Source organism: Astatotilapia calliptera, chromosome 10 (assembly GCF_964374335.1).
Source record: "Astatotilapia calliptera chromosome 10, fAstCal68.1, whole genome shotgun sequence".
Classification (NCBI taxonomy): Eukaryota; Metazoa; Chordata; class Actinopteri; order Cichliformes; family Cichlidae; genus Astatotilapia; species Astatotilapia calliptera.
The window spans coordinates 15,881,643-15,896,163 of NC_137431.1; the positions used below are offsets into that span (position 1 = coordinate 15,881,643).

A 14,521-nucleotide genomic window follows, 5' to 3' on the forward strand; every position below is an offset into this window, starting at 1 on the left:
GTGTGTGTGTGTGTGTGTGTGAGAAATAGATTACAAGGCACTTTTTAGTTTTGCCGATTGAATCCATAATATTTGCATCAGTGGGACTGCATGAGGTTAATGTGTCTGTGTATATAAAGATCAACCCAATCACTAACAATGCAGCCACTTAAGTGTTTGAAACTAGAAATTAAAACCATAACAAATGCATTTCTGCACTTTTCAATGGAGTTACCTTCCACAGCAGGAAGCGCCTATATAAAAACTATCTATACACAGTCACATTACACAGCAGCTCCCATTCATCATTAATCCCAGCCCCTCCCCTGGTATCCATACTGCAATGCCCATCTGCTGTATTAGTGAAGATTCTCTTATCGACCCTTTTGTACACAGGCACCTGTTCATGAACTGTGACCTGGGTCTGTAACGTTTACAGAAGCTAAAGTCTGTTTGTTAGTTTGTTTTGGCAGGTTATGAACTATGTGCGTCGAATAAAATGTTCATTTCTTTCCTGCATACGGTCATATCTTTTACCCTGATCAAACTGATCTTGAACAAGCTTCTGTTCAAATCAGAGCACACATTGTATAAGAGAAATCCCAAAACGAATTTGCAGCATGTCAAAGAGTTTAATTTTCCAAAAACACAAGTGGTGCATAGTCCATATCTTGTCTTCCAAGTACACCCTTGAGGAAAGGGATAACTCTGAAGAGATTAATGTGAAAGTCTCTGGAGTTTGACGTTGATTCTTTAACACCACCGGCTGTGCACACTTTCTGGCTTCCCCAGCTGACCAATGCGACCTGTCAAAAAAACAAAACAAAAAAACAATTGGTTATTTAAAATATTGGTTATTTAAAAAAGAATGTACAAGGTAAAATGACATGAACTTATTTTCTTAGTGAATTTATTCCCTAAGGTTATACTTGGTTGTGATGTACAAAACAAAGTAGCTGATTTAGATTTCACTGATTTGCCCTCACATGTAAGATAGCCTTATGGAGCGGTCGTACACGACTTATCGCTTTACTGATTCTGCTTTCTCCTTGACCTTGACAATCACGGGGTTGAGTCCTGCAAATTGTCAACTCACCAATGTGCTACCACTCACGCCACCAAACCAAGGAAATCTTTGCTCACTACCTGCTCTTCTTGCTAAAATTGCTGTTTGGATGTCTGTCTGTTCTGAGTAGGACTTTTGCACGGAATGTCAGCCAAATTTAAAATGTGTGTTTTTTCTGTTTGTAATGGCTGTGCAGCAGAACCGTTTGAGTGCAGTGGTTGCACCGTGTATATTGCAGCCTACCTGTATTGTGCGTTGTTGAAAGTTTTTATACACAGCACCTCCAGAGTCACCTGTACCAATGAATAGAAACACACAGAGATACAAAAAAAACAGAAAACAAAGTCCGAGTCACTCATCTGCACCACTGTCACTGTATTGGAGTATAAAATTTGATATAAAATTAGGAACTTACCGGTACATGCAATATGATCTCTGAAAGGTTCCCGACCACCAGTGCATATGAAGTTATCCGTCACAGCATCTCTCAGTGTATCAGCCGTTATGCCCTCTACACCTACGGCATGTTTGATGCATTCATATCTCTACATCAAAGAGGTTTTAGGAGAAGAATAAGGAACCTGTGCTTACATACCCAAAGACACATGCACAACACAGCTCACAAGTGTAAAACTTACATTATCACCAAGTTTAGCATGGACAATTTTCTGCTCTACTACTTTCTTTTTTGTCAGGAAATTCAGTCTTTCGAGGTCAGTTTTTAACAGAAGTCTCTCTGTAGATAACAGAGAGACAGAAGAATACAGGTGAGCCACTCTGCAACCCGTTCCATCAGATTTTTCCTTTTTTTTTTTTTCAACAAAGCACACCTATTCACAGTGTATACCCAACAAAAGACAAAGCTTTCTGATGAAACAGAGGGAAAAGCTAAAAAGCAACAAAGAACCATCAAACAGGGAGCCAATGCACACCAGACACATAAGTAGTAGTTAGGGGAAAAAAACAAAACAAGCAGAAGCACGAAGAAAAAGAATAATGGAAATGTGTAGCAAACATCCGCGTGTCAGTGAAAATTTGCAAAGTGAGTCCCTAAACACTGGATCACTTTGTCTGCTGCATCCTGCGAGCAGCCAAAGCAAATACAAGGAGCAAGAACCAGCAAACTCCTCTAAACGCTGGTCACGAGATACACATTTTTTTCCTTGTGGGGAACACAAGAAAAACAGTGGTTGGACACTGCAGCACAACTGTGTGTGATAAACGTGCGATCTTGCTACCTTTGCAATGGTTGCTTCTAAAACTGGACCAGGTCTGCAACCACTTGCAGTCCAGTTATCCACTTTTCCTCTTAGGGTTTTGCTTATTTCAGAAAGACAATGACAAAACTAATTGTACAAATATATAAGGACAGTGTGGCTCTGAGCTCAATAACTCACAGTCTGTTTAGGCAACATCACCGAGCTCTACATAAAATTCTATATCTTTTGTTGTTTTTACAGACTTGGCTCTATGATGAAGCTATACAGCATACATACAAAGTTATCACACCTTGTGACTCGCAGCTCTGGTCCACCAAATGTAGAGCAGCATTGGTCTCCCGGGTGCAAGGTATGCAAATGGGCCTGAAAAAATTTATTATTTCAAACATTCCAAACAATAAAAAGTGTTTTATCAATAATCAGTAAATCAGTACAGTACAAACAGAATAATTTGCATAGCCTAATTTCTTACCTCACGTCAGTGGATATGACAACATATTTCTCCAGTTGGATCAGAGCCACATCATAGTCATAAAACTCGTTAATGCCTTTATTCTTTTTGGCAGTAACATTGTAGAGTGGATGATAAAATAAAGTTTTTGCTTTTTTAACTGAAAAAAAACCCAGTTGTATTATTGTTAATATCATCAATCAAAAATATTAGACATATTTATCTATAGCAAATTTATAAAACAGGGTATCATGCTATCTTTAGATAAAGTTTTCATTACTTTTGTTATCTCCATCATCAATTTCAGCAGTGACTTTGTCAGGCAAAAAACCAAACACGCAGTGAGCAGCAGTCAGGACGAACTCAGGTGTCACCAGAGAGCCCATACATTTCTTCGGGGGACCGTCAGCCTAAAATTTGAAATAAAAAACAATCATATACTTAGACTGCTGCATGCACTGAAGCGAGACACGCTTAATTTACATAATTAATCTACTATGTAAAACATCTGGTAGGGAGAACATAGCAACATGGTAGATGAATCTGATGTCTGTTCACCTAAAAATAAAAATTCATTAAATCTATGAGTTTTTGCAGGGGCGTAATTTCCAGGGGGGTTATGGGAATTTACTCAGATTTATTTATTCAATGAGACAGACCCCCCCCCCCCCCCCCCTCCCCTCCCCAATGTTCAGCACAAAGTTATGCCTATGAGTTTTTGGATGGTTCACTAGCAAACATGTAAGGATAGAGATTTATATATTCAGTCGCATTACTCTACTGGTTTAAATGAAACAGCGAAACTTTCACCTGAGTAGAAATAACCACCATCCATGGATACATTTTCCTCTTCAGCTCATTGCGGTTATCCGTATACTCTTTGTGAAGTCCACAGAGACCCTTGACTTCATCTTCATCTGCATGAAAACAATAAATGAATGATAATTAAAAATAGAAAATCCAGTGTTGTTCATGTAGATAGCAGAAGACAAGGAATACATTTTTTTGTTATGTGTTTATCAATTAAATTTCTTTTGCAGCTTTCAGCACGGAAGAGAAGGGGCACTTAGCTTACCATTTAAAATAGTCAGGGAGATGGGGCGAGTAAACGCGGTAATCACTGAGGCAGGAAACAGCTGATCTTTTTGTTACAGGTAAAATGATAAAGGACGTGAGGCAGACAGGGACTGTGGCCTGCTGCACAGACAGGTTGCATAAGCATACAACATGGATGTAGCCTCCAGATTGGAAAAATTAATTTCAAAGTGCCAATTCAGAAGTGCTTTAAGCCTAAATTCTATCAGAGGGCCACCAGATTGGGGTAATTGTGGTGCTGTAGAAGTTTACAGGGGAAAAGGCTTTTTGTCTTGATCTCTGTAATTTATTATTGAAATATTAAGTATGTTTAAAAAGAACAAACAACAAAAAAAAACAATGTGTGTGCGAGTTCCCATTCAGACCTGCCCCTCCAGTCCCCAAAATCAACATCTTAGCTGCAAGATGCAAAAAGCCAGTGGTTGACATCGCGATAGTTACATTAATCATCTGGTTGTAGGTTGCTTATGTTCATGGACTCACATATGACTGCATGTAAAACTGCACGTAGCTTCTGTGAGTGACATGGAGCAACTTGGATTTTTTCATTGGTCAGCAGCTTGTTTGTATGGAAGGGAATGGGAAAAATTCCCCAGGCTTTGTATTTTCTAATGTGTTTGTTTGTAATTCAGTTTAATTTCTAAGTCCTTAAATCTGAAATAATTAAAGTTCAATTTCTGTTTACGTAGTGGGTTTGCTTTCATTTTAGTTTTTATGTTGTGGAGAGCATTTGTTAACTATAATAACTGTGCTTGCATATGTAAGCACAGTGAGCCCATTCCTAATGAGTTTATGCTCGCAGGTCCTCATTTTAAACTCTTCTTGAATACAACATCATCTATATTTTGTAAAATACAGTCCACATTAACACTGCAGCTCAATGAGTGTGCAGTTTCACAGTAAGATGTTTTTTTCATGACTTATCATTATTTTCTTATTGAAGTTTTTAAAATTTCGTTTTCATCTGTTCTGTGAAGCACTTTGCAATTTTGTTCAATTCTAAATTGGTTTTTATAAATTATTATCATCAGTACTGCTGTTGTTAGTAGTAGTTGGTAGCAGCAGCAGTGAAGACTGAAGTTGAACAATGAACATTAGGCTGCATTCAGTTTGGATTTCAGTATCTCAAACCCTTTACATTACATTAAACTGCATTATACAGGTCCAGAGGGATACATGATCATATTTCTATCACGGCTACATCACTGGTGTCAGGCTAGATAAAGAGTAATCGCTCTGATCTCAGGTACTTTAGGAAACGAGAGAACCAAGCAGGCCTCCAGTTATGATCATTTGTCTCCCTTGTGTTTATTAGTGCTGGATGATGAATGCTGGAGTGAATGCAAACACACAAATACACACACAGCTGAACTACAAACAGATGGACGTTCATGCTTCACTTCAAACACAACTTACTGATCATTTCATCAAAAGTGTCTTGTAGTTTTTCTAAGTCCTTAACTCTGAAATAATGGGTTCCTCCAGTTCCTGCTGTGAGGGGCATTAGGTCATCATCAAGGATGTCATCTCCAATGGCAAAGATATAAATGTCTGTAGCAGAATGAAGCATAACATGTTTATTTATATACAATATATGCAGAATGCTAATGAGCATGTTATGCATTAAAGCGAGCATCGAACAAGAAACTGTTGTGTATCAATAAAATGTTATTGTAAAGAAGGATCAAGTTGGAATGATTACACTGTATAAAAATAGAAACATGCACAAATTGGATGGAAAACTCACCAAGATAGTCGTCTCTGGATCCATCTGCCAGGTTCAAATACGCTGAGTTTTTTATTTTCGCTACAGTGGGTGCTGGTGAACCGCCCAAGTTATAAGCCCCTGTTGTGAAAAACAATGACAAAACCTTTTTTTTTTTTTTAAAAACAATATTTTTAGATATTATTAGAGCCAAAAAAAAAAAAACAACCACATTGTGATAACAAGAAGTTAACGAGCATTTCTTATTGTTGACGGCAGAGTTAATCAAGAGGCTGGAAATACCATCTGTAAAAACGATGATGACGTGACGATGCTCCTTAAAATTCTCTCCAGCTCGAACCTTTATAAGAGCCATTTTCTCCAAGAATTCCTCAAAGACAAGGTTCAGATTTGTTCCCGTGTTTCTGTCTTTGAGCAGGAAGAAGCACAAAACGCACATTCCTTAACTTATTGTTAGAAGCAAACTAACAGAGTACAATAGCAATAGGTGCTTTACTCACCACCAATATCAAATTCTTCTAATTTAGTTTTGACATCTGATAGTTTGGCAGTGCCGTCCATAAGGTCAATAATGTTGACAATTTCATAGAGTTCAGAGGAGAAAAAGATGATTTCGTAGTTTGGGGTCACGTCAAAGGAGGCAATCTGTTGATACATAAAGGAAATCGGTTACATAAAGGGTTGATCTCATATGAACTTCTGTCACGCCATTGTGAACACGTGTAAACTTAATGCAACACCTCCTTACATTTCAGATTGCTTATGTTTGTTATTTTGTTTAGTAATTGGTCCATAAATCAGCAGCTAGCGTATCCTGTGCTGAACATTGACAACCAGCCAAAGGACTCATGCCAAGAAGCATCAGTCACGGTTATGAATTGTAATACATAATGAAATTTACTTCTAATGGGCCGTTGCGGTGGCAGCCAGATTGGATGAGATTTAGTGTGTACGTTATGTGTACATCATGGAAGATGCGCTCCTTAAAGTGTGTCAGAGTAAAAAGCTTCACACTCACGTACGCCTGTGGGTCCATGTGCCACATTTAAAGGCAGAAATAAACCAGTGACACGTGAATAATTAAACTGCAGCCTGTCATTTTATCAAATATCTGATCGAATGTTCTAAAGACTCAGCGAATATGTTGCCAGCATCCTTCAACAGCAGCCTGTAGCTTCACCCTATGCACAGCATAGGCTCCAAACTGAGCCTGCAATTTGCAAAGCAATCCTAATATAATTCCAGTCCAAGCCCAATGTTGCTGACTGTTTGCAAAATCAGCACGCTATAGCACAAAAGGAGGTTTTGTAGCAGCATAAAAAACAAAAAGCTTCCAGTAAAATGTGCTTTCATATCATTTTGGAAAACTCTACTTTTGACTTTTTTTCTCAATTTTTGAAAGAAAAGCTGTTTGTTTCTCACCGTTGTGATGAGTTTCACCACAGCGTCTCTGGATTTATTGACATAATCTTCGCTGATGCTGTCAGAAATATCCACACCAATGTAGATGTTAAGTGTGCCATTTTTTGAAATCCTGATTTTTCTGCCCTCCTGTGTGTCAACTGAATGACAAAAGATACTGTCAGCTTACACCTCACAAACAAAAGTCTGAATAAACACTGTCATTGTTAAATTATTATACAGATAGCAACTCTGTTACACTATATGTTTGCATATATTAGCACATTTTGTTGGGCTGAATTAACAACAAAGAAGCATGCATTATTATGCTATGATTAATTCTCTCATAACACCCCCAGTCATTGCCACAAGTAATTTTATTGTTATTTAAATATGCCCAAACAGCAAAACCAGCAACCCATCACTTTATTAGATACACTTGTTCAACTGCTCATTAAAGCAAAAATCGAATCTAATGCAGATGTGGTCAAGACGACCCACTGAAGTTCAAACCGAGCATCAGACTGAAGAAAGGTGACTGAGTAGATCAGAAACTGCTGACCAACTGGGATTTTCTCGCACAACCATTTCTAGTATTTGCATAGAAAAAACTACATATCCAGAGGTCAGAGGTCATTGAATAAAAATGGCCTGTAAATGGCCTGTATTTGTATAGCGCTTTACTAGTCCCTGAGGACCCCAAAGTGCTTTACACATCCAGTCATCCACCCATTCACACACACACTGGTGATGGCAAGCTACATTGTAGCCACAACCGCCCTGACATTGTAGCCACAGCCGCTCTGACATTGTAGCCACAGCCGCCCTGACATTGTAGCCACAGCCGCCCTGACATTGTAGCCACAGCCGCCCTGACATTGTAGCCACAGCCGCCCTATGAATGGACAGACTTCTTTGAGCTGATAGGAAGCCAACAGTAACTCAGATAGCCACTTGTCACAACCAGAGGTGGCATAAGTATGCATATTTATACTTAAGTTGAAGTACAAATATTTGTGTTAAAAGTACTCTGGTAAAAGTTGAAGTACTGAATCAACTTCTTTACACAAGTAAAAGTGAAAAACTAAAGCTTGAATCAGATATGTAAAATATGAGCAGAGAAAAAGTAGAATTTTTTTTAAAAAAGCTCTATTTTTTGTTACATGTGTGTTAGAGAGTGACTTTGCCTTCACACCTAAACTGGAAAATTTGTACAGCCAGGGGTGAAAGTGGGATTCAGTGGATGTGGTACCCTAAGATCCGTTGTACTGACTCAGCACGGGGAACAATAACCTCAGTATAATTTTTATTGTGAGTTGTAGATTTTCTTGGTGTACAAGCTGCGATCAGCTGACTTGCTGCTGTTCCTCTGATGTTTACTGCTCTTCGTGGATTTACAAAACTGAGTTCAATGAGATGTAAGCAGATGTTTCACAAACATTTATATTTCCAATATAAAGTTGATATAAAGGCCGGATTCAGGCAATGAATCTCAGCATCAAATTCAGCTTTGCTACTCTTGATGTAAACCTCTGGTTACAAAAAAAGTATGCAGGAGAGCATCTCTGAATGCCTGACACATCAACAGAAGACCACTCTGGCTGTCACTGCTGTCAGCTAAGAGCAGGAGTGCGAGACTACAATTCATACAGGCTCACAAAAAATGGACAACAGAAGATTTGAAAAAATTTGCCCGGTTCGATGAGTCTTGATTTCTGCTGCAACATTCGGATTATAGTGCAAAGACATTCATGATGTGTAAACAACTCCATGAAAGCATGAGCAATTCACCCTGCTGGTGGTTGTGCAATGATGTGGGATGGTTTTCTTGACAAATTATGGGCCAAACAGAACACATTTTAATGCCACTGCCTAAGTATTGTTGTTTACCACGTCTGCTGCTTTGCAATCACAGCGTACCCATCTTCTGATGGCTGCTCCCAGCAGGAAACCCACCATGTCTCAAAGCCCAAATCATCTCAAACTGGTTTCTCAAAGACTTCAGTAAATTAACTCAAATGGTCTCCAGTCACCAGATATCAACCCAACAAAGGATATTTGGGATGTGGGGATGATTCACATCTGAAGCCAACAGATGTGCATTTTGCTGTCATGTGAATATAGACCAAATTCTCTGCTGAACGTTTTTCAAGATATCCTGTACCTGGGCTCCAGAATGGTACTAGCAAGATGTAGCTAATATAGTGTCCAGTGAGAGTATGTAGTTGTTGATCAATAACTTACCTGTGGACTCTAAAGTGGTCAGGCTCTCTTTAATTGAATTGCCAAATGCCTTTGAAACCTCCAGTGGTGTGTCGAAGGTGTGTTTATCTGCAAGAAATACGTATGTGATATATAACAATTATACTAAAGAAAGACTTTATAACAAGGTGACTCTCAGGAGTTTCAGGAAACATTTATAGATAAGAAGCTGGTGAGGGATCATATTGTCACTGCACACGTGATATTTAGATGGTCAGCACACATCTGCAGATCCTATTTGCTTAACCAGTGACTAAGTCACAGCAGGACGTGATCCCACACTGGCTTCCCACCATTAAGGCCTCCAAAGGAAAACAGTAGATATCATACAACCAGAACATTTAAAAGAGCAAAGAGTGGCTAAGATGATGGCACAGAGTGTAAACAGTATGTGTTTGTGTCATTCTTACAGTAGCATGCTGGCTCATTGCCAGACCACTCGCCGTTCTCCTGACACACTCGTTCACTGGAGCCCACCAAAAACAGGTTTTCATTGCAGGTGTATCTCACCGTGTCATCAATTCCAAAACTATTCCCCACTCTTGAGGCACCAGGTGGGATACCGGGATTAGCACAACGATCCCCAGCTTTGGTAAGAAAAAAACCCAATGTCAAAAACCCAATGGAAGGCCTGAATGCAAGCACCTACTCAAGAAAAGACCGTTGTGGGGCTACAACAAAAACCTTACATTCATCATACTGTGTGTTTTAACAGCTGTCAAATCTAAAGGTATAAAATGTCAATTTCAGTTTGTCTAAATATACATAATAAATTGTATTTTTTTAAACACGAGAATGAAATCTAGAAAGCTGGAACAGCAATGATCAAGTTTTAATCATTGCTGTTTGGGACTCACAGTCACGCCTGCAGATTGGAGTGGAACCGCTCCACTTCCCATTCTTTAAGCACGCGCGTGTGACTGAGCCTTGCATTGTGTATCCAGAGTAGCACTCATACGTGGTCTCGTTGTCCACATAGTACTTCTCCTGAGGGGGGGAGACACTTCCGTACTCTAGCACATTGGGGTCTGGGCATTCAATCACTGTGAAACAAAACAAAAGGACCCTCAGTTAATATGTTGTTATCAGGCAGTGTGAGGCAAGGGAGAAACATCTTTGCCACTCACGCCTGCATCTCTGAGCTGGAGATCTTTTGGGTTTTGGTCTCCAGGAGTTATTAGCCTGACATAAGCGGGTTATTGCTGGGTATGGATAGTAGCCCTCAGGACAGTGGTATACCAACATGCTGCCTCTCTCCAGGTTGTTACTCAGTGTGTAATTCCCTCCTTGCATTTGCAAATTACTCTCAGGGCAAGCACATCGAACACCAGCTCCTGAAAAAAAAAGTCCACAGTTCTCAGAGGCTACAATTTAAGTATATCATACACTTACATACGTACCACTACACAATTACTAAAGTAGTGTAAAATTGAAAACTTGCCTTTTTTTAAAGTGCACAGTATGCAATGAATAAATGTTCTTTTATTAAAATCATTATTTTATTATTTTATTAAAATCTTATCATCACGAAGGGTTTATACATTGTTTTACTTACCATTGCGAAGTATTGTTTGTATTACAAGAATTTAAATTGTTATGTTTTAATGTGTAAAAATGCAAAAGTCTGATATTTTATATTTAACACAACATTATTTCTTTATTTCCATAAATAGATGATGAACAAAATTTAGAACAGACTTACATTTTCTGAAAAAAAAATCTTTAAAATTCACTATAATCACATTTGATGATGTTGCTACTTGATAATAATTTTATTTTATTTATTTTATTCTTGGCAATATAACTACCTCAAATTAAGAACATAACATAGTTTTAAGAACATAAAACTATTGTACCTTAAGAAAAATAAGCATAGAAGTCTCTAAAACCTGATGGATAGAAGGACGTTTGTGTAATATTCAGTTATATATTAGTTAATAAATAAATATATTTGAAAATTGATCAGTTTTTATAACTATGTTATGAATACTAAACCTTATACAATGCATAAACCTAAATAAACAACAAAAACATTAATGGAAATTCAAAACTGTATATAATTTTTTATCTAAAATAAAAGTATCTTACCCATCCAAAGTGCACATAAAAGCGCTGCAAGCCGACTCCAGTGGATAGAAAATCCCATCTTGAAGCTTAAACTGGGGGACAGTTTAAAAATGAGAGTATATTGCAGAAGTGGCCGATTTATTTCGGAATAGAGAGTGATGTTTAAACTGGGAGTGGACAAAGACCATCCTGGTACTTATTAACTTTATGACCCGTAAAAGAGGATCAATACATGTTTATCACAGAAAACACTCAAACAATTTCTACATTTACATAAATCCTTCTCAACTGATAACTTATTTAGAATTACGCAAAGATCTCTTATCTAATATATTACTTACAATGTGAGCTGGGACGCTATTTACAGTAGTTATTATTTGTAAACTTCGCTTTACTTTTATTACGTGCTGAGCATCTCAATTAAATACATAAATAAATACAACCAGTAGCAAAACATTTACCAAACTGATTAGGTTCATTAGTAAAAAGATTTGCCATACAAAGAGTCTCTGTATCTTTCAGCAATAAGAATGAAGATCACTTCATCACTTTGTGAAAGACTACGTGGAAAACCGACAAATTCAGAGTACACAAGGCACGAGGCCAAGAACTGATCCCGAATGCCCCCAATCTCTGGATCTCCAGCTGGTCCTCCATTAAAGACACACTTGACACTTTACTAGGAATATTTTGCAGTCTTTTTTCTTGATATCTTTTTTCTGGGAAGACTTTGCTCATGTTATGAAAAAGATGCCAAACTATGTGATGTTGTGTTATAAGGCAAGGCAAGGCAAGTTTATTTGTATAGCACAATTCAACAACAAGGTGATTCAAAGTGCTTTACAGAGACATTAGAAACAAAAACAAATAAAAAGCATGATTTAAAATTGATTAAAACAAGCAAACAAACAAACTAATTAACAAACAAACAAAACAGTATATAAAATCAAAACAGATAAAATCAGAACAGTAGATAAAATCAGTAGTTAAATGTAAGTTTTGAAATTTAAGCTTAAAAGTGCGGATTTGGTGCTTTATTCAAATGCAACTGAGAACAGGTGAGTCTTCAACCTGGATTTAAATAAACTGAGTGTTTCAGCTGTTCTGAGGCTTTCTGGGAGTTTGTTCCAGATATAAGGAGCATAAAAGCTGAATGCAGCTTCTCCGTGTCTGGTTCTGACTCTGGGAACTGATAAAAGACCATTATCCAGATGACCTGAGGGATCTGGAAGGTTCATACTGGGTCAGGAGGTCACTGATGTATTTTGGTCCTAAACCATTCAGAGCTTTATAGACCAGCATCAGAACTTTAAAGTCTATCCTCTGACGGACAGGCAGCCAGTGTAAAGACCTCAGAGCTGGACTGATGTGGTCCACTTTTTTGGTCTTAGTGAGGACTCGAGCAGCAGAGTTCTGAATGAGCTGTAGTTGTCTGACTGATTTTTTAGGTAGACCTGTAAAGATGCTGTTACAGTAATCAAGCCTACTAAAGATGAATGCATGGACTAGTTTTTCCAGGTCCTGTTGAGACATCAGAGCTTTTATTCTTGATATATTCTTGAGGTGATAGTAAGCTGACTTTGTTATTGTCTTAATGTGTTTTTCTAAGTTTAGGTCTGCATCCATCACTACACCCAAATTTCTCGCCTGGTTTGTGGTTTTTAGGTGTATAGATTGAAGTTCTCTGGTGACCTGTAATCGTTTTTCTTTGGCGCCAAAGACTATTACCTCAGTTTTGTTTTTGTTTAGCTGGAGAAAATTGTGGCACAGCCAGTCATTAATTCCCTCAATGCATTTACCAAGAGCCTGTACAGGGCCTTGGTCTCCTGGTGACATTGTGATATATATTTGTGTGTCATCTGCATAGCTGTGGTAGTTTATTTTGTTGTTGTTTATAATCTGTGCCAGTGGGAGCATGTAAATGTTAAACAGAAGGGGTCCCAAGATGGAACCTTGGGGAACTCCACATGTGATACTTGTCTGCTCAGATGTGAAGTTACCTATTGATACAAAGTATTTCCTGTTCTCTAAGTATGTTTTGAACCAGTTTAGTACAGTTCCTGAAAGACCTGCCCAGTTCTCCAGTCGTTTGAGTAATATGTTGTGGTCAGCTGTATCAAATGCTGCACTGAGATCCAGTAAAACTAAGACTGACATTTTTCCACTGTCTGTATTCAGACATATGTCATTGAACACTTTGGTCAGAGCGGTTTCAGTGCTGTGGTTCTGTCTAAAACCTGACTGGAAGGCATCATAGCAGTTATTCTGTGTTAAGAAGTAATTGAGCTGTTGAGAAACTGCTTTTTCAATGATCTTACTTAAAAATGGGAGATTTGAGATCGGCCTGTAGTTGTTCATTTGTGTCTTGTCAAGATTGTCCTTTTTCAGTATAGGTTGAATAACAGCAGTTTTTAGTGGTTCTGGAAACACGCCTGATATTAAAGAAAAGTTGACGATCTGTAACAGGTCTGACTCCAAAGTCTTTAAGACCTTTTTGAAAAAACTTGTTGGCAGGACATCTAAACAGCAGGAGGAGGAGTTCAGTTGACCTAAGATGTCCTCCAGGTCTTTGCTGTTAATAGGGTGAAACTGTTTCATGGTGTTTAAACAGTTTTTCGGTGGACACAGTACATATTCTGGATCTGCTGTTGATGTACCAATTGCTTGTCTAATTTATAACACCTGGTTGGTGCAGTGTGAGGTGACAAACAGAAAGCAGCTGAGCAGCTGAACCGCTGTATTAAGCAATTATCTTTCACTTAAAACAAAAGGTGAAGCACTACAGTAACAAAAGTGCTCTTGACTCAGATTTTTGATTTTTTGATTAACTGTTTTCATTTATTCAATTGTTTATGTATGAAATAGTTAAATGCATCAACTACAAATGTGGGTTGCATGGTTTGTGTTGTGTGTCCTGACCTTAACTAAGTTTTTTTGGATCCAGGATTTCCTGTCATGTGTACACATGCTGTCACGTGTTACACGAAAAACAAAATCATTGTGAAATCAAGACAAAGTACAAACATTCACTTCATCATTTCCCAAAAGCACCAGGCTTGCTTGTTGACACATTGATTCAAGTATTGATTAAACACTCCGTCGTGCCTCAAGCTCTCTCTGGCTTTGAGTTTGTTTTCTGAAAAACATTTAAGAGATTATGTTTTGAAAATGTGATTTTTTTGGTCTTCTTTTTAATTTACATGCCACACAGACTAACTGGGCAGTTTTACAGTGTGAATACTGGACACATCAGT

General features: G+C 38.1%; 1 protein-coding gene across 2 annotated transcripts; it reads right to left on the reverse strand.

Annotated features, from left to right (window-relative positions):
• Positions 1–591: 591 nt before the first annotated feature.
• Positions 592–11,446, reverse strand: LOC145431402 (complement factor B-like). 2 transcript variants are annotated; one of them, XM_080307093.1, is made up of 18 exons: positions 11,289–11,446; positions 10,328–10,534; positions 10,058–10,243; positions 9,611–9,787; positions 9,183–9,269; positions 6,960–7,099; positions 6,038–6,182; positions 5,820–5,945; positions 5,559–5,657; positions 5,228–5,362; positions 3,527–3,633; positions 2,997–3,126; positions 2,738–2,876; positions 2,555–2,628; positions 1,684–1,781; positions 1,461–1,590; positions 1,289–1,338; positions 592–785 (listed from the first exon to the last, which is right to left on the reverse strand). In XM_080307093.1, the coding sequence occupies exons 1-18, from the start codon at positions 11,344–11,346 to the stop codon at positions 612–614; spliced, it is 2,262 nt and encodes a 753-aa protein (XP_080163219.1). In that variant the 5' UTR covers positions 11,347–11,446; the 3' UTR covers positions 592–611. The 2 variants fall into 2 exon arrangements, with proteins under 2 accessions (XP_080163219.1, XP_080163218.1); XM_080307092.1 differs by having other exon boundaries at positions 5,820–5,978.
• Positions 11,447–14,521: the final 3,075 nt, after the last annotated feature.

Excerpts from the sequence above, each read along its gene's own strand:
- LOC145431402 (XM_080307092.1), bottom strand. The coding sequence starts at position 11,346 with ATGGGATTTTCTATCCACTGGAGTCGGCTTGCAGCGCTTTTATGTGCA. Across the intron at positions 10,244-10,327 it reads TCCAGCTCAGAGATGCAGGC|TGATTGAATGCCCAGACCCC; the intron begins GTGAGTGGCAAA and ends TTTGTTTCACAG. Across the intron at positions 5,979-6,037 it reads AGAAGAATTTGATATTGGTG|GAATGTGCGTTTTGTGCTTC; the intron begins GTGAGTAAAGCA and ends CAATAAGTTAAG.